The sequence below is a fragment of the Staurois parvus genome, unplaced genomic scaffold (assembly GCF_062004578.1).
Source record: "Staurois parvus isolate SC_StPar_1 unplaced genomic scaffold, SC_StPar_1.0 ptg000155l, whole genome shotgun sequence".
NCBI classification, from domain to species: Eukaryota; Metazoa; Chordata; class Amphibia; order Anura; family Ranidae; genus Staurois; species Staurois parvus.
This window is the reverse complement of record NW_028317951.1, coordinates 9,016,182-9,042,271: the sequence shown is the minus strand read 5'-3', so window position 1 is coordinate 9,042,271 and position 26,090 is coordinate 9,016,182. Positions and strand designations below refer to the sequence as shown.

General features: G+C 37.1%; 1 protein-coding gene across 2 annotated transcripts in view; it reads left to right on the top strand.

Annotated features, from left to right (window-relative positions):
- SI (sucrase-isomaltase) overlaps nt 1-26,090 on the top strand; it is a 302,245-nt gene that overhangs the window by 198,322 nt on the left and 77,833 nt on the right. For both annotated transcript variants that reach the window (XM_089675454.1, XM_089675455.1), the window contains exons 48-50: nt 14,277-14,477; nt 17,712-17,866; nt 22,593-22,761. In XM_089675454.1, the coding sequence (XP_089531580.1) occupies nt 14,277-14,477; nt 17,712-17,866; nt 22,593-22,761 (525 nt within the window). The remainder of the gene's footprint in view (nt 1-14,276; nt 14,478-17,711; nt 17,867-22,592; nt 22,762-26,090) is intronic.

The following is a 26,090-nucleotide window of genomic DNA, read 5'->3' as shown; positions in this document are numbered from 1 at the left end:
ATGAGATAGACTCATTACATGCAAAGCAAGATCATTCAAGCCGTGATTTGTCATAATTGTGATGATTATGGCTTACAGCTCATGAAAACCCCAAATCCACAATCTCAGAAAATTAAAATATTGTGAAAAGGTGCAATATTCTAGGCTCAAAGTGTCCCACTCTAATCAGCTAATTAAGCCATAACACCTGCAAAGGGTTCCTGAGCCTTTAAATGGTCTCTCGGCCTGGTTCAGTAGGAATCACAATCATGGGAAAGACCGCTAACCTGACAGTTGTGCAGAAAACCATCATTGACACCCTCCATAAGGAGGGAAAGCCTCAAAAGGTAATTGCAAAAGAAGTTGGATGTTCCCAAAGTGTTGTATCAAAGCACATTAATAGAAAGTTATGTGGAAGGGAAAAATGTGGAAGAAAAAGGTGCACAAGCAGCAGGGATGACCGCAGCCTGGAGAGAATTGTCAGGAAAAGGCCATTCAAAAGTGTTGGGGACTTAGGCTGAAGTCAGTGCATCAAGATCCACCACACACAGACGGATCCTGGACATGGGCTTCAAATGTCGTATTCCTCTTGTCAAGCCGCTCCTGAACAACAAACAACGTCAGAAGCGTCTTACCTGGGCTAAAGAAAAACAGACCTGGTCTGTTGTTCAGTGGTCCAAAGTCCTCTTTTCTGATGAGAGCAACTTTTTCATCTCATTTGGAAACCAATGACCCAGGGTATAGAGGAAGAATGGAGAGGCACACACTGCAAGATGCTTGAAGTCCAGTGTGAAGTTTCCACAGTCTGTGTTGATTTGGGGAGCCATATCATCTGCTGGTGTTGGTCCACTGTGCTTCATTAATTCCAGGGTCAACGCAGCCATCTATCAGGAGATTTTGCATCACTTCATGCTTCCTTCCTCAGAGGAGCTTTAGGCGGATGCTGACTTCATTTTCCAGCAGGACTAGGCACCTGCCCACACTGCCAAAAGCACCAAAACCTGGTTCGATGACCGTGAAATTACTGTGCTTGATTGGCCAGCAAACTCGCCTGACCTGAACCCCATAGAGAATCTAAGGGGCATTGCCAAGAGAAAGATGAGAGACTGAACAATGCAGAAGAGCTGAAGGCCGCTATTGAAGCATCCTGGTCTTCCATAACACCTCAGCAGTGCCAGAGGCTGATAGCTTCCATGCCACGCCGCATTGAGGCAGTAATTGCTGCAAAAGGGGTCCAAACCAAGTACTGAATACATATGCATGCTTATACTTTTCAGAGGTCCGATATTGTTCTATGTACAATCCTTGTTTTATTGATTGCATGTAATATTCTAATTTTCTGAGAATGTGGATTTGGGGTTTTCATGAGCTGTAATCATCACAATTATGACAAATCATGGCTTGAACTATCTTGCTTTGTATGTTATGAGTCCATCTCATATATTAGTTTCACCTTTTAAGTTGCATTACTGAAATAAATGAACTTTTGCACGATATTCTAATTTTTCGAGTTTCACCTGTATTTAATAAAATGAATGCACTTACAAATATTCAGTGTAAAACACACCTGTAACCACTACCAAATTGGCTACTGCTGCACTTCCAGCATCTGCAATTGCGTCAATTCTGGCATCTGTCGTCCCCTCACTTCCACCCATCTTTGCCCTACATATCTCCATTTTATTTATTTAGGTGTCCATTTTCTCTATTGAGCTATGATTGTGATGGTAAATAGGGCTGACCATTTTTGGTAATTAGCATATGGGCAGGGCCATTCAGAATGCTGTCCAAGGACCATCCCTTTATGCTAATTGCCATACAGACAGGAGAAAGAAAGCAATGCTTCCATCATTAAATATAAATAAACATATGCCCCACACATACTTTTTATACAAACAAAATGCAATAAAACATATAAATAAAATTTTATATATAATAGTAGGCCTCTAAAAAAATTTTATTTTTTAAAATTCTCATTTTATAAAAATTCCCCATTTGTAAACCTTGCTATTCCCTCCAGTGGTAAGATTTTCATTTACATACAACCTCTAACTACTATTTTAATTCACTCTTCACTACCACCAATGAGATTTCACCTCCTAGTGGCTGAAATTACATTATTATATAATGTGCTAAATAACTCACAACTATTTTCCTCCTAGTGGTGAAACTCAGAATACCATCAAACTTTATTCTAAAATAATTATATTCATATACTCATATTGTAGACCACAACTACATTCCAATAGATAAGTCACAAATGCAGTATGAGATGAATTCCTTTATCCGATATCCCTTTTTTGAAATATGTGATCCAAACTCTTGAACTTTCCTTATAGTTGTTTTGTTTTGGTGGTTTAACAAATATTACATCATCCACATGGGAAAAAACCTTTAAATCATACACCATTCCAATTTTCTTTTGGGTGGGGACACTACACTTTTACAAGCTTAGTTTTCAGATTCCTAGCTTTGGGATACATAAATTGTGGTTGGTCAGGAATGAGAGATCCCAAAATCCTATCCTTTCTTAAAATTGGCCAATACTTCTATATGATGTCTTCAACCTCCCTACTTTCACAATTGTAATCCAAAATATTCTTATTCCATTCTCTCCGTTTTTAGAAGTATTCTCCCTTTTTCCACCAATATACTTTTTGCTAACCTGGAATCTTATATTTTCTAATCTCACCTGGTCTTAGCCTTTATCTATGAACCTCTGTTTGATCACATTGGATTGTATGTCATCTTAAAATTTCAAGTAATTACGCATAATGTGGGTAAACTTCCCTTTGAGTCCATTTTCCACCCAGCTTGGATGGTGACAACTGGTTACCTGAATATACCTGTTCCTGTGGTTGCTATTAAAATAGGATTTTGTGTAAAGTCTGCCTTGTTCTATAAAAATGTTTAGATCTAAAAAAAATTACCTTATGCATATCCACTGTGTCTGAAAAAGTAATCCCATATTCACTATTATCAATATGCTCCAATATTTTTTCTAAGGATTCCTTACTTCCTTCCCAGAATAGTAAAATGTTGTCTATAAATCTTTTCCATAATTTAGGCCCCTCCCACCTTCAACCAAAAATTGATTCCTGCTCCCATTTTGCCATGAAGATGTTAGCCAGGCTAGGGGCAAATTTGGCCCCCATGGCAACACCTTTCTTTTGGATGTAATACTCGCCTCCACTCCAGAAGTAATTCTTCATCATTCCAAACTCTAAAGCTTGAATGATACATTTTCTCTGCACTCTTTTCAAATCACTAAACCGTCTCAGGACCCATTTGACCACCTCTATTCCGTCTTGGTGTTGTATGTTAGTATACAATACATTTACATTAGTAGTGGCCAAAATCACATTTTGCCAACATGCCTTCAATTAATTTAATAACATCCTGCAAATCATTTAAATATGCCTGCATTTGTGTAACAATGGGTTGTAAGTAATTATCTACATACTCCCCTAACCTTGAATGTATTGAGTTTATTCCACTTACCATCGGTCTCCCAGGAGGTTTCATGAGACTTTTGTGGATCTTTGGTAGGTAATATAGAATTGGTATGCTACAGGCCAAAGGCACCAAGTATATTGTCTCTCTCATTCAATACACCCTTACGTTTAGCTTATTCTACCAGTATATTTAGTTATTTTTTAAATTTTCTGGGTGTGGTTACCATTTAACCTTTCAGATTTGTCCTTGATCTTTTCCAGTTCCTCCATCCCCCTAGTAATAAATTCCAAATCCTTAAACTTTCTTACATTACGTTCTCTCAAGTCTGAATCAACCATTTGTTTATACACTTCAATAATATGATTAGAGGCTCCCTGGAGATTAAAAACATATTTGTTTCTTAGACCACTGTGTGTTTTACCCTGGTCAAGACCCACACCTTTAGCTCCCGTTGTTGGTCCTGGCATAGTTGCAAGATAGCACTTACTATTCAGTTTCCTGAAATATTTGTTTTAAATACATTTAATGTATACATGGAGTTAATTTGATTTGGGGGCATATTACAATCCTAAATTCAGAAGTTTTGTTTCATCTTTAGTTAAAGCTACAGAACTTAAATTATATATGCCTTCTCTTACATCTCTTTCCTTTTCCTGTTTGTTCTGTCGTCCACCTCTGCAGGCTGTTCTCGTTCTCTTATGGGATCCCTTCTGTAATCTCTTTCTCTCTGTTCTCTACCCACCTGTTTTGGAAGGACCTTCTCTGTTGCCTCCCCCCAGTGTTGATACATTCTAGGGCTCCTCCATTGTTGTCCCAAAAGTCTTCCCCAAATTTGCCTCGGAAAAAAACAATTTTTTGGTCTGTTATCTTGGCCATAATTTGAATTGTCACCTTTCCATTCTGATTATTCACTTGTTCTATGTTTCTATATTATTCCGTTTCCATCCATCTTCGAACAGGAATTCTGGCCGGGGAGGATTCAGCAGATGTGCATGGTTGTACAACAATCTCCTTCCCTTTATATAACTTATCTGCTTGATAATCACCCATATATTCATTTTGTTTTGGTTTTTTTTTTACATAGAAGTCTTTCTTGGTTAATCGATCCTGCAACTGTTTCATTTGTTCATCATATTCTTTCTTATCTTTAAAAGGATCACGTTTCCCTTTAAGAAGTATTTTTTCTTCCACCATAATCAATTTTCTTTTCTTTCTTTGAATCTTTATGTTCAAAAGCTGTTTTTCACATGATGCAAAGAAAGTTTTCCATTCTTTAAGGGAATCTTCTTCTGGTAATTCATCATTAGGGGCTAGACCCCTTCTGAGATATCTTGGTATAATATTCTCTTTTAGATATCTCTCCAATGTGACAATGTCCTACCAGCGCTGTACCTGTTTCTCCATAATGTGACCAACCTTCTTAAACAGTCCTTGCAAAATGTTCTCCATGGGATGTTGTGTAATATTGCATACCTCCTCTAAATTAGCGTCTCTATTTCTGACATTGAATACATCCATCATACACCTCTACACCGGTTCCTTTAGGCAGCTGAAGTCAATCTGTTCCTCTCACAGAAAGAGATGGTAATGATAAAAGTGACCAGTGCTCTCAAAATGATAAGTTCAATATTGTTTCTGTAGAACTGAAGATCAGATGTCATACAGTATATCCACCAACGTCTTCCTATGAATCTACTCTTCCCATACAGTGATCTCCAAAAAAAGAAATATAATATAGTGTAGTATGCTCAATACACCATGCCTCAAATCCTGTCCAATGTGCTCACATTTAAGTTACATAGCCATATGTCTATTTGTTCACCAGTGTTCTTCTTTATATACCTTTACCCTTCATATGCTTAGTGTATATCTAATCAATCATTCTCAGATTCACTTCAGCTCTGTGTCTCCTTGTGTCTGGTACTTCAATGACTGTCTCACATGAAGATCCACACCATTTTACCCAAAATACAAAATGCCAATATAGTGAAATACTGTTTTCTTAAAATCCCTCTCAGATAGAAAGCCATTCACATTATTATATATTAACTGTGCTTTCCTATTAATACTCGTAAAAAGATCCAACCAGTATATCTCCTCGCCAAACACCCTCCAAGCTCCTTACCAAATTTCCAATAAACTGTGCTTTTAATAAACCATTCCACCTTCTTTGTGCTTTTTACCAGTGCAAATGGTCTCCAAAAAATAAAGAATAATATAGTGTGATCCTTGCTTTTAAACAACATTTAAAACCACTCACATTCCAATACCACCAAAATAGTGAATATCCCTTTCATTGATACAGATCCACCACATGCAAGGGTTTAATAGTGTCACTTCATGCACCTTATCAGATTGGTGCATTTCAAATCACTTTCCACCACACTCCTCCACTTTCAACAGTCCCTTCTTAACTCCAGCTTCTCTCCAGGGTTCCCATGCAGGGGATATCATACAGAGGCCATAGTGCAGTAAATCTTTATAAAACCATATATTTATTAAAATCTATGCACTTACAAACATTCAGTCTAAAAAACACCTGTAACCACTTCCAAAATGGCCGCTGCTGCACTTCCAGTGTCCGCAATATTGTCAATTCCAGCGTCTGATGTCACTTCTGACCTGTTTTGTCATCAAGACTTCTCCCAGGGATGTGCACGTCAGACTTCAGTCCCTTATATTTATAGCTCACTTGCCCTACATATCTCCATTTTATTTATGGCAAAGTGTCCATTTTCTCTATTGAGCTTAGTTTGTGATGGAAAATAGAACTGATCATTTGTGTTAATCAGCATATGGATGGGTCCATTCAGAATAGTACCCAAGGACCATCCCCTTATGCTAATTATCATACAGACCCCAGAAGGAATGCAATCCTTCCATCATTACACATAAATAAACATACACCCACATATACTTTTTATACAAACAAAACTCTGTAAAGCATACATATAAATAAACTATTATACATAATGTTAAGCCTCTAAAAAAGTTTATTTTTATAAAATTATATTTTAGAGGCTTAATATTATGAATAACACTCTATTCATATGTATGTTTTATAGCATTTTGCTTGTATTCTGCATGGCCCTGCCCATATGCTGATTAACACAAATGGTCCTATTTACCATCACCATCTGAGCTCAATAGAGAAAATTGAATTGGAGATATGTAGGGCAAGTATGGGTCGAAGTGAGGTATGAATAGAAGGACTGAAGTCCGATGCGCACATCCTTGAAAGAAGCCTTGATGATGAAACCAACCAAAAGTGATGTCAGACGCTGGAACCGACGCAATTGCGGATGCTGAAAGCGCAACAGTGGCCATTTTGGATGTGGCCAGGCTTTACACTGAATGTTTGTAAATACATAGATTTTATTAAATGCATGGTTTTATAAGGATTTACTACGCAATGGCCTCTGTATGATAGCTCTTGCATGGGAATTCTTGAGAGAAGCTGGAGTTAAGAAGGGACTGTTGGAAATTGATTTCAATGGCACTGATGTGGTAAGGTGCATGAAGTGACACTATTAAACACTTGCATACGGTGAATCTGTATCATTTCAACGACTATTTTGGTGGTATGGTAATGTGGTTTTAAGTTTTATTTTCAAATGTTGTTTATAAGCAATATCACACTATATTAGTCTTTATTTTTTGGGGCCATTCGCACAAGTCACACTGGTAAAGAGCAGGAAGAAGGTGAAATGGTTTATTAAAATCAGTTCATTGGAAGTTTGGTTAGGAGTTTGGAGTGTCTTTGGCTAGGTGAAACACTGGGTGGATCTTTCTATGGGTATTAATAGGAATGCAAAGTTAATATAATATAATGTGAGTGGCTTTCTATCTGAGAGAGATTTTTAGAAAATAGTATTGCACTATATTGGTATATTTGGGTAAAACTGTGTGGATCTTCATGTGAGATGACCATTGAAGTACCAGACACAAGGGGGTTTATTTACTAAAGCTGGAGAGTCCAAAATCAGACTCCCTTCTGCATAGAAACCAATCAGCTTCTAACCTCAGCTTGTTCAATGAAGCTTTGGCAATGAAACCTGGAAGCTGATTGGTTTCTATGCAGAAGGGAGTCTGATTTTGGACTCTCCAGCTTTAGTAAATAAACCCCAAGGAGACAAAGCTGAAGTGAATCTAAGAACAATTGATTGGATATGCACCAAGTATATGAAGGGTAAGGGTAGATAAAGAAGATCACTGGTGAACAAATACACATATGGTTATTTATTAGAAATGTAAACACAATGGTCAGAATTTGAGGCATGGTGTATTGAGCATACTACACTATAATATATTTCTTTTTTTGGAGATCACTGTATGGGAAGAGTAGATTCACAGGCAGAGGTTGGTAGATATGACATCTGATTTTTGGTTATACAGAGAAAATATTACTTATTATTTTAAGAGTGCTGGTCACTTCTATCGTTACCATCTCTTTTTGTGAGAGAAACAGATTGACTACAGCTGCTAAGGGAAGGATCATTGTTTACTACGTTTTGTTTGTGTTAAAAAAAGGGGGTTCCAGTGTGCTGTTTAAAAATATTTATTGTTTGACCATCTGGGGAGGAAAATATTTTAATCAGCTGCCTAAAGGAACTGGAATAGAGGTGTATGATTGATGTATTACATTTTGTCAGCAATAAAGAAGTTAATTTGGAGGAAGTATTCAATTTTACACAAGGCCCCATGCAGAATAATTTGAAAGGATTGTTTAACCACTTGCCTACCAGGCACTTATACCCCCTTCCTTACCAGGCCAATTTTCAGCTTTCAGCGCTGCCGCACTTTGATTGACAATTGTGCGGTCATGCAACATTGTACCCATATGAAATTTTGATCATTTTTTTCTCACAAATAGAGCTTTCTTTTGGTGGTATTTAATCGCCACTGGGCACTTTACTTTTTGCGCTATAAATTAAAAAAGTGCAAAAAATTTGAAAAAAAAAAAAAGTTTCTTTGTTTCTATTATAAAATTTTTCAAACAGGTATTTTTTCTCCTTCACTGATGTGCGTTGATGAGGCAGCACTGATGGGCACTGATAGGCGGCACTGATGGGCACTGATAGGCAGCACTAAAGGGCACTGATAGGCAGTACTAATGAGGTGGCACGGATAGGCGGCACTGATAGGCAGCACTAATGAGGTGTCACGGATAGGCGGCACTAATATGCAGCACTGATAGGCAGCACTGATAGGTGACACTGATGATGGGTACTGATAGATGGCACTGACTGGCATCACTGCTGGGCACTGACTGGCGGCACTGACTGGCACAACCGCTGGGCACTGACTGGTGGCACTGACTGGCAGCACTGCTGGGCTGCACTGGTGGGTGGCACTAATGGGCAGCACTGGTGGGTGGGCACAGGTGGGTGGCACTGGTGGGCACAGGTGGGTGGCACTGGTGGGCACAGGTGGGTGGCACTGCTGGGCACAGGTAGGTGGCACTTCTGGGCACAGGTGTGTGACACTGCAGAGTGGCACAGGTGGGTGCACTGCTGGGCACAGGTGGGTGCACTGCTGGGCACAGGTGGGCGGAGCTAGTGGGCGCACTGCTGGGCACAGGTGGGCGGAACTTGTGGGTGGCACTGCTGGGCACCGATCATCAGGGCACTGATCATCAGTGGCCCTGATGATCGGTGCCGATCCTCGCTCTGACAACTGCCGGTTCTCGGCAGTACTTTCCTCACGATCTGACAGCGTGAGGAAAGTGCAGCCGAGAACCGGCACTTGCATTTCCCTGTGATCAGCGTGTCATTGGACACCGCTGATCACGTGGTAAAAGGCCGGTATGATCGGCCTTTTACCACATCTCGTGATCAGCTGTGTCCGTAGGACACAGCGATCACGGAGATCGCCGGGTGCGCGCCCCCTGGGGTGCGCAGGAGAGCGCATTCTGGGGGGACGTCATATGACGTCCACTCAGAACTGGCCAGCCGCAGTTTAGCCGTCATTCGGCTATCTGCGGTCGGCAACTGGTTAAGAAGGTTGGTCACACTGTGGAGAAACAGGTCAAGCTCTGGTGGGACATTGTCACACTGGAGAGATATCTAAAAGAGAACATTATACCAAAATATCTCAGATGGGATCTAGCCCCTAATGAATGATTAGCAGATGAAGATTCCCTGAAAGAATGGAAAGCTTTCTTTGCATCATGTGAAAAACAGTTTTTGAACATGCTGATAGAAAGAAAGAAAAGAAAATGGATTAAGGTGGAAGAAATAAAACATTCTTTAAAGGAAACTTGATCCTTTTAAAGATAAGAAAAAATGTGATGAACTAATGAAACAGTTGCAGGATAGATTAACCAAGAAAGATGTAGTATATAAATGGCAGGAGATTGTTGTACAACCATGAACATCTGTTGAATCCTCCCAGGCCAGAACTCCTGTTCAAAGAGGGATGGAAAGGGAACAATATAGAAACATATAGCAATATACAAACATAGAGCAAGTGAAAAATCAAAGATTTAGACCACCAAGAAATACACAAACAACAACCCCCTGCAACCATAGGAATCCTCCTAGTGGGCCATCAAGGCCCAGAATGAATTATAATTCAGGGAATTATAATGTCACAGTCTATAACAGATTTCACCCTTTAACAAAATGGAGGGGTGAAAATTCAAATTATGGCTAAGATAATAGGCCAAATAATGGGTTTTTTTAGGGGAAATTGGGGAAGACCTCTGGGACAACAGTGGAGGAGCCCCAAAATGTATCAACACGGGGGGGGCACTGGGGGGCCACAGAGAGGGTCCTTCCAAAACAGGTAGGTAGAGAGCAGAGAGAGAGATTACAGTAGGGATCCCATAAGAGAACGAGAAGAGCCTGCAGAGGTAGATGACGAAATACACAGGAAAAGAAAGAGAGAGATGTAGGAGAAGGCATACATAATTTATGTTCGGTATCTTTAACTAAGGATGAGATAAAACTTCTGGATTTAGGATTGAAATATGCCCCCAAATCAAATGTAAATACATTTGTACCAGTCCTCTATCTGTTCCTGCCTACTCTGTCCCATATAGCATTGATGTTTGGTCTTTTTGACCTGTATATTGCCATTTCTTTTGTAATAATTTTACATTGCTATGTTGTTCTATTTTTCTCTGGCCATTATGCCTTATCTGTAAAATGCCATAAATAAAGGAATTACAAAAAAAAAAAATATATATATTTAATACATACATGGATTTAAATAAATATGTCAGGAAAATGAATAATAAATGCTATTTTGCAGCTATGCCAGGACCAACAACGGGACCTAATGGTGTGGGTCTTGACCAGGGTATAATACACAGTGGTCTAAGAAATAAATCTGTTTTTAATCCCCAAGTAGCTTCTAATCATAATAAACAAATGGTTGATTCAGACTTGGGAGTGAAGTTTAAGGATTTGTATATTATTACTAGGGGCATCAAGAAACTGGAAAAGAGGAGGGACATCATTGTGCACAATGCTGACAAGGGGGGAGGAGTTGTCCTTTATGATAGAAATGATTATGAGGTGGAGATTAAAAACATTCTGGGGGATAATGAAACCTATGAAAAGTTAAACGGTAACCCCACCCAGAAATTACAAAAAAAAATATACTTGTAAAAAAAACTAATAGTAAGGGTGTATTGGATGAGAAAGAGACAAAATACTTGGTGTCTTTAGAGTATAGAATACCAACTTTATAATATCTACCAAAGATCCACGAAAGTCTCATGAAACCTCCTGGGAGTCCGACTGTAAGTGGAATACGTTCAATGCATTAAAAGTTAGGGGAGTATGTAGATAATTATCTACAACACATTGTTACACAAATGCCGGTATATTTAAAAGAAGGGCAGGATGTTATTAATGCATTGAAGGCATAGAAGTTGGCAAAATGTGATATTGCCCACTATTGCTGTAAATTCATTGTATACTAACATACAAAACCAAGTAGGAGTAGAGGTGGTCAAATGCGCCCTGAGGAGGTTTAGTGATTTGAAAATAGTGCAGAGAAAATGTGTCATTCAAGCTTTAGAGTTTGGAATGATGAAGCATTACTTCTGGTGTAAAGGAGAGTATTAAACCCAAAAGAAAGCTGTTGCCATGGGGGATGTTTGCCCCCAGTCTGGCTAACATCTTCATGGCAAAATGGGGGTAGGAATCAAGTTTTGCTTGAAGGTGGGAGGAGTTTAAAGTATGGAAAATATTTATAGATGACATTTTACTAATCTGTGAAGGAAGTGTGGAATCCTTAGAAACATTCTTGGAGCATATTGATAATAAATTAATATGGGATTACTTCTTCAAACAGTGGCTATGCATGGGGTAATTTTTTTAGATCTAAACATTTTTATAGAACAAGGCAGACTTTACATGAAAACTTATTTTAAAAGCACCCATAGGAATGGGTATATCCCAGTATCCATTTGTCACCATCCAAGTGGGTGGAAAATATACCCAAAGGGCAGTTGACCCACATTATGTGTAATGGCTCAAAATTAGAAGATGACATTATACAATCCAATGTGATCAAACAGAGATTCATAGATAAAGGCTAAGGCTCAGTGAGATTAGAAAATATAAGATTCCAGGTTAGTAAAAAGTATATTAGTGGAAAAAGGGAGAATACTTCTAAAAAATGGAGAGATGAGAATAGGAATAAAGATTATGGTTTTATTTTGGATTACAATTGCGAATATAGGGAGGTTGAAGACATCATAAGGAAGCACTGGCCAATTTTAATTTTAATAAAGGATTGGATTTTGGGATTTCTCATTCCCTCCAACCACAATTTTTATATTACAAAGCTAGAAATCTGAAAACTAAGCTTGTAAAAAATGTAGTGTCTCCTCCCAAAAAGAAAATTGGAATGATGTTTGATTTAAAAGGTTTTTTCCCATTTGTCCAACCACTAAAACAACTAGAAGGAGAGCTCAATAATTTGGATCAAATATTATGAAAAAGATATTAAAGGAATTCATCTCATGCAACACTGCATTTGTGACTTACCTATTGGAATGTAGTTGCAGTCTACAACATGTGGGCCGCACTACGGGGAACCTACACATTAGATTAAGTGAACATGTACAAAATATGAAAAAGGGTTTCAAAAGTCATTCTTTATCTAGACATCTCAGAGAGGCCCATAACCGAAATCCATCACAATTAAAATTCTGTGGCATTTATGTTATTTTTGAGCATTGGAGAGGTTCTAATAAGATGAGAGATATCGCCAAAAAAGAAACATTATGGATGTTTGAACTTGATAGTTTATGCCCAAAAGGCTTTAATGTGGAATTGGATTTAAATTGCTTTATTGCAGATTTTTGAATATAATTATTTTAAAATTGAGTTTGATTGTATTCTGAGTTTCACCAATAGGGGGGAAAATAGTTGTGAGTTTTTTTAGTTAATTATATAATAATGTAATTTCAGCCTTCAACACTAGGAGATAAAATCCCATTGGGAGTAGTGAAAAGAGAACTAAAATAGTACTGTATGTAGCTGAAAATCTTAACACTAGAGGGAATACCAAGGTTAACAAATGGGGACATTTTGTAAAATGAGAATTTTATAAAATAACAGTTTTTTTAGAGGCTTAATATTATATATAATCATTTTTTTATAAGTATGTTTTATAGTGTTTTTTTTGTATAAAAAATGTGCGGGGCGTAAGTTTATGTTTAATGATGGTAGCATTGCATTCCTATTCCTGTTTGTATGGCAATTGGCATAAGGGGATGGTCCTTGTGCACCATTCTTAATGGCTCCGCCCATATGCTGATTACCACAAATGGTCAGTCCTATTTTCCATCACAATCTGAGCTCAATAGAGAAAATGGACACTTTCCCATAAAAAAAGTGGAGATATGTAAGGCAATTATGGGCAAGAGTGAGTTATAAATAGAAAGAATGAAGTCTGGCATGAAAATCCTTGAAAGAAGTCTTGATGACAAAACTAGTCGCTGGAATTGACGCAATTGCGGATACTGGAAGTGCAACAGTGGCCATTTTGGAAGTGGTTACAGACCTGTTTTGAGTTTTATTTTCAAATGTTATTTAAAAGCAAGATAACACTATATTAGTCTTTATTTCTTGGGGACCATTTGCACAAGTCATGCTGGCAAAGAGCAGGAAGAAAGTGGAATGGTTTATTAAAAGCACCGTTTATTGGAAGTTCAGTAAGGAGCTTGGAGTGTATTTGGAGAGGTGATGCACTTGGTGGATCTTTCTCTGAGTATTAATAGGAATGCACAGTTAATTTATTATAATGTGAGTGGCTTTCTATACGAGAGGGATTTTTAGAAAAAAGTATTGCACTATATTGGTATTTTGTATTTTGAGTAAAACCGTGTGGATCTTCATGTGAGATGATCATTGAAGTACCAGATACCAGGAGACAAAGCTGAAGTGAATCTGAGAATAATTGATTGGATATACACCAAGTATATGAAGGATAAGGGTAGATAAAGAAGAACATTAGTGAACAAATCAATATATGGTTATTTATTATAAATGTGAACACATTGGGCAGAATTTGAGGCATGGTGTATTGAGCATACTACACTATAATATATTTCTTTTTTTGGAGATCACTGTATGGGAAGAGTAGATTCACAGGAAGAAGTTGGTGGATATATGATATCTGATTTTTGGTTATACAGAGGCAATATTGAACTTATCCTTTTGAGAGTGCTGGTCGCATCTATCATTACCATCTCTTTCTGTGAGAGGAACAGATTGACTACAGCTGCTAAGGGAAGGATCATTGTTTACTATATATTGTTTGTGTTAAAAAAAGAGGGGTTCCAGTATGCTGTTTAAAAATATTTATTGTTTTGCTTATAGGCTTCTAGTAATCCTAAAGCACCATACTGCTTCTATCCAGATAACTTTGGATATACAGCCAGCAATATTCAAAACACTGCTACTGGAATAACAGCAAATCTAGGGAATCCAACAGCGTCTGTACGTTATGATATCTCTCCATCAATAAATGACCTTCGTCTAACTGCCACCTTCCATGAAGATAATATGCTTCAGTTTAAGGTAATGTTGAGTTACATTGTTATTATTTTAGAGAAACAAGTGGAAGAAGCATCACATATGACATTTTGCAAATTTACATTATAAGCTAGTATAATGTAAGCTCCTTAAAATTCATATTATAGTGTCAGTGTCTTTTTATTTGTCTAATTATACACAGGCAAATGCATGAGGTTGATATACTAAAACTGGAGCAGACAGATTCTAGAGCAGATGTGCATAGTATTAATAACCAATCAGCTTCTAGCTTCAGCTTGTTCAGTTAAGCTTTGAAAATGAGATCCAGAACTGAGTGGTTGCCATGAACAGCTGCTCCAGATTCTTTCTGCACCATTCTTAGTAAATCCCCCTCACAATGTGTTTGCCATAATACAATTTTATTAAACCAGAAATTTTGTGCTAATATGTCATCACAAAAGATGTGAATGTGTATGACTATCAGAATGGCAGCCGCACTTTCTATATCCCCACCTAAAAATGTATACAAAAATTACCTGAATCGAATTGCATTACCATACATAAAGAAAAGTGCATGTGCTTATCATAAAATAAGTATAAAATAGATAAAATTCATATACAGTTGGTAGAGAAAAGAATCACTCTGCCCCCCCTTTAAAATCACATTTTGTTACTTTGCAGCCTGAAATGAAGACAGTTTTTGTTTTATCCAGCTGTATTCACTGAGTTGGAAAAAGAATCACCCTCTCCTAAAAATGACTTGTAAACTCAATCATGTGTAGCTAATCACCTTTTCATTGGCACACAACGTCATTTGACTTTCAAAGTCCCAACACAATTCATAAAAGTGCTATGTACAATTTCTGTAGCCAAAGAACATAATGTGTGCATAAAGTAGCCCAGATGATTCCATAAAGACTTTGTACCACTTGTGAACGCTATCAAACAGAAGCTGCTTACTTGACTCTTAGACCTCAAAATACAGGAGGTCTAGCCACATTCTTAGGGAAAGAATCCAGGATGGATAGATGAATGATGGCTTCCAAGCCCTTTAGGTGCTTGTCGAGGAGGTGAATGGACAACCACTTTCCAAATGTTTGGATGGAATGCACTCTCATTGTCTCCACCAATGCACACCACTTATTTCACCAGCAACACTGATCCACCATAAACCAAGTTGACCGGTAATTATAATAAATATGCAAGAGGAAGAATAACTCTCATAATAAAAATATTTAAAATATTTAAAAAACAATTGATACTGATGACATAAGGGTGACAGCATCACCTAGGGACTAATACTTAAATGACACCTGGAAAACCAAAAAAAAAGTAAAACATTTAAATAAAATTTGAACAATAGGGCATCAGCTGCACCCTAGCTGTTGTTGAAACAGTTGATTTCCCATTCCACATTAAGCCCATTAAGACAATGGGTATTAACTTTGTAGATTCAGCGAGTTTCTCACCTGGAAATCTCGCAGACATTGTTACTACCCCTCCATTGTGGTGAAAAACTCTTTCTACCTACCAATTTTAGACATGATGGATCCTTACAATGTTTGAACACTTTGATGTTGTTGGTAAGGTGCTCCCCTATTCTGGTTTGTACGGTCCTTCTGCCCATTTGGTTTGTAACCTGCAATATATATTGCAGGTTACAAGAACATTGTAAAAGATATACAACAGTCTTAGTGAAGCAGGTAATGAAGCTTCCAATGCTGTAACTATGTTTAGTAACAGTAAATTGAAATGTCTGAGTCTTAACTATATTGCCTCAACAGGTTTTATGTACAGGACATCTCAGAAGTGAGTGGGGAGGTCTGTTTCTGGTATGCAGTGACCATATGCAAACCCCCAAGAAGATGAAAAAGTAATAATTAAAAAAAATTGTAAAATAAAAAAGTGTAAAAAAGATAGAAAAATAAAACAATTACTCCCCAGGTTGCAACAATGACATTAGATGAAATTTGCATTGGATGCGCAAGCATCCAGTGCTTATGTAAGTGAACACAATGTCATTCAAATTTTTATTGAAAACCTGTGAAAAAGTGGCTGTTAACTAATTTATGTCATGTTCAACAGGACTTGATCTTTTATTATTGTAATACTAACTTTATGCAGCTGTTTTTTTACTGCATGCTTAGCAATGTAGCGTTGAAAGGGGAATAAAGCGCTTCTAAAGTAAAATGCATACGTTCACTTTCAGCTATACAATTACATAAAAGTCACACTATTGTGATATTGTTTTATTGAACTTTTCTTATTATATTTTGGAAATCGCTGTGTGATGGTGCGCAAATTGTGTAAATAATGTTTTTGGTGAAAGTACAGAAAAATGTATTTTTCTTCTAATGTTCAACTATTCTCTTACCCCTAAAAACAAGTAAATAAAATATATGTATCCAAAGGTTTACAAATGTAAAGCCCTTCCCCCCAAAGAACACAAAACTGTGTATAATAAGCTAGGGTAGCCTTGAAAACCTAAAATGTATAAGGTGCGGGACTGAGACATTTTTGAAAAAAAAAAAGCTCTAGTACTGAAGTGGCTAAAGCAGTAGTGTTTATACATAACTTAGGTTACTCTTTTCATCCTAAAGTATCTCTTTTATATGCAAACACTCTGAAATTGTCAGTTAAAAATTGTGCATGCATGCTTGCAAATTTTGTGTTACCACTTGAATTTGCAGTATTTCATTTTCTGTATATGCCATCTCGCCTGATTTTTTTCTTTAGCATTATTGGGAGGTGATGGAGGGGCACTGCGATCTGAGGTGTATGTGATATAAATATTCCCTCAGTGGCAGTTCTCTGTAGGAAAAATCTCTGCCCATTATGCAAATAATGACATACAGAGAGGTGTGGAAATGTAATGACTTTTGGGCTGTGGGCATGAAGAATCCAGGTTTTTCACTGTACATGGACAATAGCTAAGAGATCTGGAAATGTCATACATACAGTTTTGCATGCATGTGTTATTTTAACTTGTCATTTGAGTGAGTTTGCATTAAAAAGGCCTGCTTTAAGATATCGTAAACTGGGTCAAAATGATTTATGAATTGTGTCATAGGGTATTCTTTTAAGAAACTCCTCTATAGCTCATGGGGGAATATATTTTAAGTCCAAATCAATGCAAAAGTGCAGTAACTGCAGACAGTAAGTGAGACATTCATCATATCGTTACTTCTTGGCAAGGTGTAATAAAACAATATAGGGAATTAAATGTCTTATCTCTGAACAAGTATTTAAAGAAACGTATCTAATATTTAACTTTTACAGATATTTGACCCAAACAATAAAAGATATGAAGTTCCAGTTCCATTAAATATCCCAAGCATTCCAACAAGTACAGAGCAAGGAAGACTGTATGATGTAGAAATCGCCAACAATCCATTTGGAGTTGTGATTAGAAGACGGAGCACTGGAACAGTTATGTAAGTAATTATAATTACAAAACACACATTATAGTTATTGTATAGAAAAGCAACATACTTGCTTAAGTGTTTTAATGTGTTAATCGTGTCTTTTTTATTATAGTTGTCTTATAAATTATCTGTACCCCCTCGCCAAATTTTCTTTCTTTGACTTTTTAACATCATCGGGTCGAAGGTTATCTGAACTTTGACAGTTGCTACCTGATTGTTTACATACTTTGCATTCAGAAGATGAGACTGATTTATTGAAGTATGAAGTTCAGAGAAGAGCATGTTTTATACTTTAGGAAGTCTGGTCCAGGATCAGTTCGCTTCATCCTAACTTCAATGTACTTTACATATAAGTAAATTAGGCCCACTATGAGATCAAGAAATTGGCAAATTACATTTCAGATGAGCGCTGTCCCCCTGCTTGGGTTAGTAACGGCACTTCTCACCATTCTGCAATTAGAGGTTTGTTTTTTTAAGTGTTCACATGCTTGAATCTTATAATTTAACTTCTGTTTCCTAAGTGTATTACTTAATGTTTCCCTGGAAGCTAAGTAAACTACCAGTACATTGTAGAAGAAATCCCAAAGAAATGCACAATCCTAATATAAAGCCCAGTTTATGAAATTGGAGTGACTTCATTTTTTGTTAACTTGTTGCTGCAAATGCACAGGAAACATTCCTTTTTTTTTAATTTCTTTGTAAATTATTCTAAGTTTGATGTGAACATAGATTCATTCATGGTGTACTGACAACAATTAAGTAAAAAGTCTGATTTCAATTATTATAACCATAAAAATACAGAACGGAGCTCCAGACCAAACTCAAATAAAAAAGTTCAAGATGCTTTTAATTGGCAGCTATATTTAAATTTATCTTGGGCTCTTTTATTCAATTCTGATCTGGTTCTCCTTTATGTACTTTGATGGGCACCCAATAGTAACTCAAACCATAAAAGGAAGCCTTGCTGTGTGGGAGCTGCCAGAGCTATTTTGCGGTTTTACTTTATGTACACTTGAAAGCCTAAAAGTTCCCAGCACCTCTTTGAATATGTTCTGGAATTATTATAAAACAGGTATTAATATTTTGTATACCTGGCCAAGCTGTAAGATTTACCTTCAGTTATGTATTGCAAGGACCTGCCTAATTGGACACAATTAAAAGTGTTGTTTAGGTTTGACCTCATATTATATGGCTTTTTGGTAAATCTGAAGGAACATTGTACAAGAAATATGAATACTGTATGGCCAGCCTTAGGACCAAAGCTAAATTTTAGACAACAAAATCCTAATTAAGAAGAATTCAACTATAAGTGATTCTAATTATTTGTTAAACAGGTGTCCAGCAGACAGTTGATTATAAAAGGGCATTACTTAACAAAGAAAACCCCTTCTAATTTTATACTGTCAGCAATGGCACCATATGGAAGAGAAATGTCACAAGGCCTGAGAAAGAAAACAATTTCTTTACACAAGAAAGGTGAAGACTACAAGAAGATCCACAAAGCTTTACTTATCAGTCAAAATACTGTAGCAAAAATGATCCAACAATTTAACAAAGGTGGAACTGCAATCATCTCACAGATGTCCAGGCCATCCACGGATGTTAAGACTTCGACAGGAGTGTCTTCTGATGAGAGGGGTTGAAGAAAATCGGCATGCAAGTTCACTGCAGTTAGGTAAAGAAGTAGAAAGCCAAACTGGGGTGATTGTTTCATGTGACACAGTATAGTGTACACTGCAGAGGAATGGCATGCATGGGCGTTGTCCACGAAGGAAGCCTCTCCTAATGCTTATGCACAAAAAAGCTTTCCTAGAATTTGCCAGGCCCATTCTGAAAAAGAAGAAGACTGCTGGAACTCTGTACTCTGGAGTGGGGAGACAAAGATAAATGTTTATGGAACTGATGGATTCAAAACTGTATGGTGTCACAAAGATGAGGAGTACAAAGAAAAATGCATGGTGCCTTCAGTGAAACATGGTGGTGGCAGTGTGCTTCTGTGGGGCTGTTTGAGTGCTGCTGGTGTTGGGGATCTGCATTTCATTGATGGTATCATGAAATCACAGATGTACTACTCTATATTGAAAGAGAAGATGCTACCATCACTCCTTAGTCGTCGTGCACTTTTCCAACATGACAATGATCCAAAACAGACATCTTAGGCCACTGTTACATTTCTGAAGAAGGATAGGGTGAAAGTGATTCAGTGGCCAAATATGTCTCCTGGTCTGAACCCATTAAAACACCTATGGAGAATTCTTAGGAGACAAGTTGAGCATCGCTCTCCATCCAGCATCCAGGCTCTAAAAGAGGTCGTTCTTGAAGAATGAAAAAAGATAGATTTTGCAATATGTCACCAATTTGTTCATTCCATGCCTAGAAGACTTGGTGCTGTCCTTACAAATCATGAAGGTCATACAAAATACTAGATGTAGTAGTTTTTGTTGTGGGGTGTATTCATTTGTGCATCAACTAATTTGAGTAAAACTGAAGATTTTGTAATCTAAGTTATATTATTAACCTTCCTTTCATGTAATGAGCTAAACAAATACTCTATGAAACTCAGTTTTGTCATAATTTTGGATATTGTTCTTGTGTTCATTGGTATATTGATTAATATCTTACTTTTCAAAAAAGGTGTACTCATTTATGTTGAGCACTGTATATATACAGTTGTGTTCAAAATAATAGCAATCAGACATCACTAACCTGATCAATCACTGTTTTTGGTAGAAATTATTTTTCTACCTGGCAAATAATTTACTAGCAGGTGTAGTAGAGTAATATAAATCCAACAGACCCAACAGTCATGACATGCATGCTGCTGATTCTGTGTAATTGAATCACTAATTGAAAGGGGCATGTTCAAAATAGTAATGTGGAGTTCTATTAGTGAGGTCATTCATTCTTTGAAAAACAGGTGGCAATTATTGCCCTTATTTAAGAAAGGAAGGCAGCAAATGTTGTACATGCTGGTTACAGTACATTTCTCTCTGAAATTCTGAGGAAAATGGGTCGTTACAGACATTGTTCAAAAGAACAGCGTACCTTGATTAAAAAGTTGATTGGAGAGGGGAAAACATAAAAAGAAGTGCAGAAAATGATAGGCTGCTCAGCTAAAATGATCGCAAATGCTTTAAAATGGCAACCAAATCTGAAAGACGTGGAAGAAGCAAAAAACTACCATTCGAATAAATAGAAGAATAGCCAAAATGGCAAGGACTCAGCCAACAATCAGCTCCAGGAAGATCAAAGAAGGTCTAAAGTTACCTGTGAGTACTGCTACAATTAGAAGACGCCTAGGTGAAGCCAAGCTATCTGCAAGAAGCCCCCGCAAAGTCCCACTGTTGAAAAAAAGACATGTGCTGAAGAGGTTACAATTTACCAAAGAGCACATTGACTGGCCTAAAGAGAAATGGCGCAACATTTTGTGGACTGATGAAAGTAAGATTGTTCTTTTTGGGTCTAGTGGCCGGAGACAGTTTGTCAGACGACCCCCAAACACTGAATTCAAGCCACAGTACACTGTGAAGACAGTGAAGCATGGTTGCGCAAACATCATGATATGGGGATGTTTCTCATACTACGGTGTTGTGTTGGGCCTATTTATCGCATACCAGGGATCATGGATCAGTTTGAATACATCAAAATACTTGAAGAGGTCATGCTGCCTTATGCTGAAGAGGAAATGCCCTTGAAATGGGTGTTCCAACAAGACAACGACTCCAAACACACCAGTAAACGTGCAACATCTTGGTTCCAGACCAACAAGATTGACGTTATGGAGTGGCCAGCCCAATCCCCGGATCTTAATCCAATAGAAAACTTGTGGGGTGACATCAAAAATGCAGTTTCTGAGGCAAAACCAAGAAATAGAGAAGAACTGTGTAATGTGGTCCAATCATCCTGGGCTGGAATACCTGTTCACAGGTGCCAGAAGTTGGTTGACTCCATGAAACACAGATGTACAGCAGTTCTCAGAAACAGTGCTTATACAACTAAATATTAATTAAGCGATTCAAAGGAAAGCAAAATCTTCAAACATTTTTCAGTTTATATAGTCAGAAACAATTGAGTACTGCCCTTGATACTTTTTTTATTTGCACTAACATACAGCAAAAGGACATTTTTAGTTAGGGAGATTTCGCTGAAATGTACTAGACAGAGTACAGTTCAGGTTTTACTACAGTAATTAAGTGTAAAAATTTGCCAGCAACAGGAAAATTTGAAACAGCGATTTAAGGCCCAAGTTTACTAGAAACAAAATCCTGCAGGCACGGGCTTTGCTACAAACATTCACAAGGACTGCGCATCTCCAACCCACAGGATTCATTTTAGACCTGAACCTCATCCCTGATTAAATTCTGTTTTATCATGTATGCCCTATTATAGAACATGTAATAAGAGTTTTTAATACAAATTTGACCAGCCTAGTTTTCTAATCTTAGATATGCATTATTTATCGTAATTCTAACTGGGCCATGGTACCAGTTTTAATGCTTTAAAGTGGATGCCAAGTCTTGGTTCTCATTACTGTCATTGTTTGTTGCCATAGATATTTTCATGTAATGCTTGCATAAATATTTCCCATTTTTTGTTTAAAAGATCTGGAAATAAACTGTGCAAGGATTCCACTTTTGTATCAAAATAATGAAAACAATGTAAAAATGCAGAGCCCCATGAAATAGCTTATCAGAACTCTGTGCACATAATTTACAAGTGACTTTTTATTCTTCAGCTGGAATTCTCAGCTCCCTGGATTCACCTTCTCAGACATGTTTATCCAAATTTCAAATCGCTTGCCATCTTCTTATATATATGGACTTGGAGAAACAGAGCATGAGTCATTCCGAATTAACCTGGATTGGAATACCTGGGGATACTTTGCTAAAGACCAACCTCCTGCAGTAAGTAATAATAAGCATCCATCCATAGTTCCATCCATATAAAATCACTGTTTATGGTATGTCCTATGCCCTAATATGGCTTTTATTAAAATTAAAATTTGCTAAATATTTAGCTGTCAGAAACTACCTAACATGCCATAATATTGTGGAACAGTGCAGTATATGTTCTATTTTCATCATAAGAGTATGTTAAATTTGTGTTGATGTCAAGCAAAGTAACAGGTGACAGTAAAAGATGTCATCAGGAGGTAATGTTCCTGAAGGCTCAGGCTTTAAAATATGCCACTCATAGATACTTCAGGTCAGTATTTGTGCAACAATTTTAGATTCATCCTTCTCTTAAAGGCAATATGATATTTTCTTATTGGTCAACATCAGCCACAGTCAGTAGGACACACAGGAATTTTTATCATGCCCATGTCAACGTGTCATATCTAAAAGCCCAGTCTTACAGTTACAATATGTAATCCTCATTTTATGTTCTAAACTATAAAAAAATATTGTAACCAAATGCAGAAATATCCAAAGGATTTAGCGTATGCTTTAACACATTTGTTACAGTGTGTATACATTCAATGAAAGCATTACACCATAGTGTAATGGTTAGGAATAACTCTTAGTAAACCTGTTTTGTCATAGTGGAGTTGATGACAGTAGGATAAGTCTATAACATCTATTTTTAAGACTGCAAATCAATATGAATGCAAGCTGATAGTCACAGTCAGATTTATGCTTTCCAATCTTGCTGCAAATCATGTTAACATTAGCTGTTCCCTTCCATAATCTGTGTTCTAATGGATTTCCAGCAAAATGTCTTTATCATTTCCAGCAGTGATTCCCAATGAAAAAAATATTTTACAATACATTTTGTAGGTAGTATTGGTTACTTAGTTTGCTATTTTTGTTTAATTGGTTTCTAAAGTGTTCTTTTAGAAAGCAAAAATATATTGGGGTTGATTTACTAAAACTGGAGAGTACAAAATCTGGTGCGGCTCTACATAGAAACCAACTTCCAGTTTGTTTTTTTTGAAAGCTTAATTGAACAAGCAAAAGTTGGAAGTTGATTGACTACCATGCACAGCTGCACAAGATTTTGCACTCTCCAGTTTTAAATCAACTTCATTGTGATTCAGTAAATAAAACAAGCTTTAGCTACTACATAACTAAGGCTACAAGGATGCCCTTTGATTGCTAACATTCCTCGTGATCATGACATAGCCATGGGCCAGAAGCCACATTATTGTAACTTACAGGTTATGGCATCCTATGACCCACCCATATCTAGACTGCTTCTATTTTACATATACCTAGCCAGACTTCATCCTTTTTTCTTTTTCAGATCAAAAATGGCAAGCTAAAACTGTTGGCTTGTGACAGCCCAAAGGTTAAATCTTATTATTTAAAAATCTAATAAATTTCTAGTTTAGTGTTAGTAAACCCAGCACCTTGCATTCACTCTGTCTGGTCTCCCACAGTACACAGAACATGGAAATTCAATTATTTTAGTAAATATAAACTGCTAATACCTTTTTTCATCAGCAGTTAGAGCAATCTTGTGACGTCTATCAGTGTTCAGCTGAGTACTTGTTACAGCTTGTAAGAGGAGTTTTCATTCTCCTGTAGGAGGATGCAGGACCCCTGACACTCTGTCTGGAGAGTGCTGATTGGCCCTGTGCTGATCACATGCACTCTCCCAAGAAAAGAAAAAAAATCTCTCTACCAATACACACTAAACTGAGCTTGTGCAGCTTGTCCTTGAGCCTCTGTTCTATCAGGAGATATTTAGGAGACACTGGAAGATGGGAAGGATCAGAAAAGTCAGGATTAAACATGTTTTTTACACAATGTGGTGTATTAACCCTTTAGGTTCCACAGTGAGTATACCAAGCATTCTTTTCTGCATATACAGACAGATTTTACTGTTGTGGGTTTGGTAACACTTTGATAATACAGCAAAAAAAGCAATGATGATATTGTACATACTTTTTGTGCATTCATGCTATGATCTATTTAGGATGCCTACAGTTTTTCCTACTGCAAATTATTGAACCCTCACACTTTAAAAATGCTTAAATAATATTTTATGTTATATATAATATTTGAATAATGTAATGGATCAACACAATTTTTCTCCTGAAGTGCTCCCGTGTCCAGACCATGGAGTATTTATATAGCATTATTAAGCAGTAAAAGCCCTTTGAAACAAGCCATAACTGACTTCTCTAGCTGCTTTTACTGTCAAATTATTTATTCTCATAGATCCTTGAAGATCAGAACAGTAACTTAGTCTGCTTACAGTTGGGGTCTAAAAGTTTGTAAGCACTTTTTAAGCTTCCGGTGCCATTATAATGGTGCAGAAAACTGTCAAAAGTTTTGTACACCATAGTACAAATAGAGATAATTAACCACGTTGGCACTGGAGCAGTTTTTTCATTTCCTGCACACGTAGATTGTGCAGCTGTTTTACAAATATATATTTTCAGGAAAAAATGTAATAAAATTAATTTTAGTACAAACATACAATATAATACTGAACTTTGGTAAGATATATAAAAAATGAGGTTGTGTCAACTAAATAGATAACAAACATGCCAAGTTTAAAAATTGTGTGCACCAGATACAGTGAAAAACTGTGGTACCCAAAAAATCTCCATAGGTAACATCTCACATACTTGGTGCAATTGCGGTTTACATACACGTGTGCTCCCTGTGCTATGTTTGCATTTTCAGACATGTGCAAGGCAATGAGGGTGATGTTTTTGTTTTTTTTGATACAGTTTATCATAATTTTCTTCTTTTTTTTTATTGCTATCACAAGGGGTTAATAAAGGCCCATGTAATAGCATTGAGCAGGTGACAAGTACTCTTTATGGAGACATTGAGGGACTATTAGACTCCAGTGCATTCCCTGCCCTCCAAAGCAAATAACCAAGTGCAGATCATGCTTGGTTAGATGCTTTCCTGGCTGTAACACCCCGGGAATGACATCTCAAAAACCAGAAGTGACAAAATCATTGTTTCTTCTGGCTTCAGTCACTGCAGAGGAGATTAAGGAATGGATGTTTCTCAGTTTCCTTCCATTCACCATACTTATTTATTTTAATTTATTTTATTTATTACAGGTACTTATAAAGTGCTGTTAATGTATGCAACTCTTTAAATATGTATTGTGCATTCACATGAGCCTCTGCCTTCAAGGAGATTACAGTCTAACTCAGATGTATACATACATACACATACTAGGGCCAATTTAGACAGGAGCCAACTCACCTACCAGCATGTCTTTGGAGTGTGGGAGGAAACCCAAGCACCTGGGGGAAATCCACACA